The sequence below is a fragment of the Pangasianodon hypophthalmus genome, chromosome 18 (genome assembly GCF_027358585.1).
Source record: "Pangasianodon hypophthalmus isolate fPanHyp1 chromosome 18, fPanHyp1.pri, whole genome shotgun sequence".
In the NCBI taxonomy this organism is placed as follows: domain Eukaryota; kingdom Metazoa; phylum Chordata; class Actinopteri; order Siluriformes; family Pangasiidae; genus Pangasianodon; species Pangasianodon hypophthalmus.
The window spans coordinates 2,376,255-2,381,460 of record NC_069727.1 but is presented as its reverse complement, the minus strand read 5'-3'; the positions used below and the strand labels follow the sequence as shown (position 1 = coordinate 2,381,460).

General features: G+C 49.2%; 1 gene segment (V, D, J or C); it reads left to right on the top strand.

Annotated features, from left to right (window-relative positions):
• The first annotated feature begins 2,651 nt into the window (after window positions 1-2,651).
• LOC117599583 (Ig kappa chain V-III region MOPC 63-like) lies at window positions 2,652-4,966 on the top strand. The segment is given in 4 exon segments: window positions 2,652-2,726; window positions 2,825-3,148; window positions 4,436-4,485; window positions 4,646-4,966. Coding segments are annotated over 4 exon segments (744 nt in total).
• The last annotated feature ends 240 nt before the right edge of the window (window positions 4,967-5,206 follow it).

Sequence of the window (5,206 nt, the reverse complement as noted above, 5' to 3'; positions counted from 1 at the left end):
TTCGATTTCAATTTTCAATTTATTTATAAAGCACATTTAAAACAACTTTCATTGACCAAAGTGCTGTACATAAAGCATAGACCTAATTACAGCATTTAAAAAATGCACAGACCTAATCGCTGCATTAGTATTGCATAGTCTTGTATACAGCAGTAAAATCCATATAACCTTAAAACAACCCAATCACCTATCATTAAAAGCACAGGAGAAAAGATGAGTTTTTAACAGACATTTAAATTCAGACACTGTAGAAGCAGTTCTGATAGATAGAGGCAAAGTGTTCTATAGTTTGGAACCAGCAACAGAGGAGGCTCTATCTCCCCTACATTTTAATCTTGTTCTGGGAATCCACAACATATGTGTAGTCTGAGATCTGAGTGATCTGACAGGATTGTGGACAGTGAGCAACTCTGAAAGATATTGAGGAACAAGACAATTAACAGCCTTGTACACAAAAAGCAAAATTTTAAACTCAATATGGTACTTCAACGGTAAATAGTACAGCGAGCGTAAGATAGGTGTAATATGTACCCATTTGCGACTGACCGTGAGCAAACAGGCAGCCGCATTTTGAACCAACTGAAGTCGTTGTATGGATGAGACCGGCAAGCCATAATGAAGCGAGTTACAATAATCGAGTCGCGAAGAGATGAAAGCATGTATTACAGTCTCAAAACTCTTCCTGCTCAGGAAGGGTTTAACCTTCGCTAATCTGTGAAGATGGTAGAAGCCGGAACTCACAGTGGCATTAATTTGTTTATCTAGCTTTAGTTCGCAGTCAACTATAAAACCCAGATTTTTAGTGTCGTGGACTTGATATGGGGTAAGAGACCCCAAATCAATTGTGCTCAAATTAGTTTTGCCATTTAATCCAAACAAAACAACTTGTGTTTTATTATTTAGATGTAGAGAATTATTTGCTAGCCACGTTTTCAGTTCAAGGAGACAGGCAGTTAATTGATTTACAGCAGAATTATCATCACGTTTAAGTGGTAAGTAGAGCTGAGTATCGTCAGCGTAGCAATGATATGATACACCAAATCTCCTAAATATAGATCCCTTGGGTAACATATACAGTGAAAACAATATCGGTGCCAAGATTGATCCCTGAGGAACACCACATGTAGACTGCGCTACAGAAGAGGAGTACTTACCAATGCTAACTGAAAATCTTCTGTTGGACAGAAAAGATCGAAACCAGTTAAATACAGTGCCCCTAATACCTATGCAATGCTCCAACCTAGACAACAGGATACCGTGGTCAACAAAATCAAATGCTGAGCTAAGGTCTAAAAGCACTAAAGCCCGCATCAGTAGTAATTAATATATCATTAAAAACCTTCAGAAGGGCAGACTCTGTACTGTGCAAACTTTTAAAACCAGACTGAAAAACATCAGAAATACTACCAATACTCAAATGGTTTTGCAATTGCAAAAATACTATTTTTTCTAAAATTTTCGATAGAAACGGAAGATTGGAAATTGGTCTAAAATTTGAGTTAACTGTAGGATGTAAGCAAGTGAATCTACCCCTGAGTCTGATCCAGTTGGTGAATCTGTTCCTGAGCCTGCTCCAGAGTCCACTCCAGTCCTCGAATCCGCTCGAGAGCCCGCTCCAGTCCTCGAATCCTCTCCAGAGCCCGCTCCAGCTCCGGAGGTGGCAGCTCCCACTGCAGAACCTCCCAGGTCGACGGCCTCTGCATCAGCTCCTGAGGTGGCAGCTCCCACTGCAGAACCTCCCAGGTCGACGGCCTCTGCATCAGCTCCTGAGGTGGCAGCTCCCCCTGCAGAACCTCCGAAGTCGTCTGCGTCTGCTCCAGCTTCTCCTGAGGTGGCAGCTCCTGCTGCAGAACCTCTCAAATCGGCGGCATCCACTCCAGCTCCTCCCGAGGTGGCAGTTTCCACTGCAGAACCTCCCGAGTCGGCAGTGTCCACTTCTGAACCCTCTGACTGCCCTGTCATGGCCAAGGAGGCCGTCTCCGAGCTCTTCGCCTGCCCTGTCCCGGCCAAGGAGGCCGTCTTTGAACTCTCAGCCTGTCCTGTCTCGACCGCAGAGGCCGTTATCAACCTCTCTGTGCTCTCTGTTCCAGTCCAGCCTGATCAGCCTTGGTGGGTACCTGCCTTGTTAGATCTACATTGGTGGACATCTGCTCTGCTGTGGTGGCTGTCGGCTCCGCTGTGGGGATCTTTGCTCTCCTCTGCTTTGCTGTTTTGATCGTCTGCTCCACCGTGAGGATCTTTGGACCCATCTGCTCAGCTGTGTTGGTCGTCTGCTCTGCCCTGGTGCCCTTCATCTCCGCCCTGGTGCCCGTCAGCTCCGCCAGCTCTGCCCTGGTACCCGTCAGCTCCGTCTGCTCCACGCTGGTGCCCTTCAGCTCCATCTGCTCCGCCCTGGCTCTCTGCTCCACCGACTCTGCTCCACCGACTCTGCCTCAGTCCCCTGTTCCTCCACTTCCACATGGACCTGGCCCTCCACCCCTCCCCCTGTGCACAGTGATACATTCTAATGAAACCATCGCACAAAAACCTCCATCACACTGCAGTGCACACACACACACACACACACACACTTTGCATTGGTAGCCCATGCTTCAGTGCTCTGCGAGTGTTTATAGCCCTGTGACTTTAACACTTCATGACTGAGAGCTGCTGCTCAGCAACTTCACCCACAGCAACCATGACTTTGATCAGCGTCTTCATCTGCACACTGGCCCTCTGGACTCAAGGTGAGAGCTTAACATCAACTCACGGCCTCACACACTTCTTTTCATACTAATTCTACACCGCTTTACAGCATACAAACACAATCTATGTTTCTCTTCAGGATCCAGAGGTCAGGTGACTGTGACTCAGACTCCTTCAGTGCAAACTCTTGTTCCGGGAAACACAGTCACCATCAACTGTAGAACCAGTAGCAGAGTGTATAGTGGTAACCGTCTCGCCTGGTACCTGCAGAAACCTGGAGAAGCTCCTAAACTCCTGATCTACTTGGCTGATAGCTTACACTCAGGGACTCCAGCTCGTTTCAGTGGCAGTGGATCTAATACTGACTTCACTCTGACCATCAGTGGAGTCCAGACTGAAGATGCAGGAGATTACTACTGTCAGAGTTTCCATGAGATCAGTAGTAGCTATGTGTTTACACAGTGTTAGAGCGTGGTACAAAAACCTCGGTCAGTGAGAGTGCACAGAGAAGCACTGCTGCAGCTGCGAGCGACTGCAGGTGCTGAAGAGGAGGATGTGATACAGCACAATGACACACTGTGGATGAGAGAAAACACACCACACTAACTCACTAATGCACACACAAATTCTTGTGAGATTCTGACAAGAAACTTGTACAACAGAAATTTGAATGGGGGTTTTCTTTCAAATTTGGCACATTCGAAATTAAAACCCTACAAAGGTATCATATACATATTATAGCATATATAATACAGTTCAGCTCTTCTTGTGCCTGTACCAAGAAGAGTGTTTCATATAAGACATAAGGTCATTACAGAACAGCACTGATCCTGTACAAAACACAACCAGTATGAAACAAACTAATCAAGATGAAACTGATGATGTCCATGTCTCTGGATTAACATGGAGCTGAGACTAGGAGGAAGTCGATGCTGATTTGATGGTAGAGGGGAGAGTGGTCCGATAACCTAAGCATCAACTTCACAAAGCACCATGTAGCCAACAGGGTGATACAATATGGGTTGTACACACGCCTGTAACAAAGCTGGAGCACCTGAGACTAAATGGAAGTGACTGGAGAAGGTCACCTCCTGGTGGGCCTCATTCTTAAGCTCCCTGTGCCTCTGCTTTTGGGCTGAGACTGGTAAGGATTCTCTACAGCCAGAGTCCCATGCACCATGAAGAAGAGGAGGACCAAGACGAGGCGAGCAAGTGTCCAGCTGGTGTGCCTTGCCCAAGACAAAGGAGACGCCACAGCGACCTCCGCAGGTGAGCCCAAACCACCCACTGACAAATCCCATGTCCTCTGTGTATTCCCAGGTCGCTCAAGAGGGAAATTTCGGCCGGGAGCAGAAGAAGGATGCTAAACTGAAGAACTGCTGGGCTCAGGTGCAAGTCATTGAGGGCGTACACCAGCAACCCGACCAGCGGCTGTGATCCACCTACTCTCTGGTGCGAGGGAGCCTGCTATATCTCAAGATGGCACACTGGAACCAGCCCTGCGAATTTCTGGTGGTGCCACGCAGCCGCCCCAGGCCTTTATGCACCTGGCCCATGCGCACCCACTGGGGTGGCACCTGGGGCCATGGAACACCCTCGAAAAGCTGAGGTCCGGGTCTTCTGCCAGCAGTGCCCTCCACGCCAGAGGATGACCCCCTACAAACCTGCTCCCACACCACTCATCCTTCTCTCCATTTTCAGCGTCCCCTTCGAGAGGATCGCCATGGATCTGGTAGGGCCGCTGCCAAAGTTGGCTCGGGGTCACGAGTACATCTTGGTCATCGTGGATTACACCACTCGGTACCCCAAGGTTGTCCCCCTTTGGAAGGCCACCTCCCAAAACATCGCTCGAGAGCTCCTTGTCCTCTTCAGCCATGTGGGGATCACCAAGGACATCCTCCCTGACCAAGGTATGCCATTTACATCTAAATTAATGACGGATCTGTGTTGGTTTTTGCAGGTGACCCACCTGAGGACGTCCATCTACCACCCCCAGACAGACGGGCTGGTGGAGAGGTTCAATCAAACACTGAAGAGGATGCTCTGGAGGGTGGTAGATGAGGAAGGAAGGAACTCATCCTCTTCGCCGTCCAAGAAACCCCTCAAGCATCAACCGGTTTCACCCCCTTCGAACTGCTCTTCAGACGGTGGCCTCGAGGACTGCTGGATGTGGCCCGAGAGGTCTGGGAAGAGCAGCCCTCCCCCCTATTGCACCCTGGTGGACTACGTCCAGGAAATGCAGGAACATATCGACAAGGTCGATCGTCAGGGATCAAATTGAGGCTGCTCAGCAGGAACGAAGCAGGGCTTACAATCAACCTGCTCAGAACCGGGAGTTTCACCCAGGTGACAAGGTCCTTCTCCTCCTCCCGGATACCACCTGCAAATTCCTGGCCCGCTGGCAGGGCTCGTTCACGGTCTTCGAGAGTATGGGCCCCATCAACTACTGCCTGCAGCAGCCAGGTAAGCACATGTCATGGGCCGACTGCGGCCCTACCACGTCCCAGGGGCCCGTCGCAAG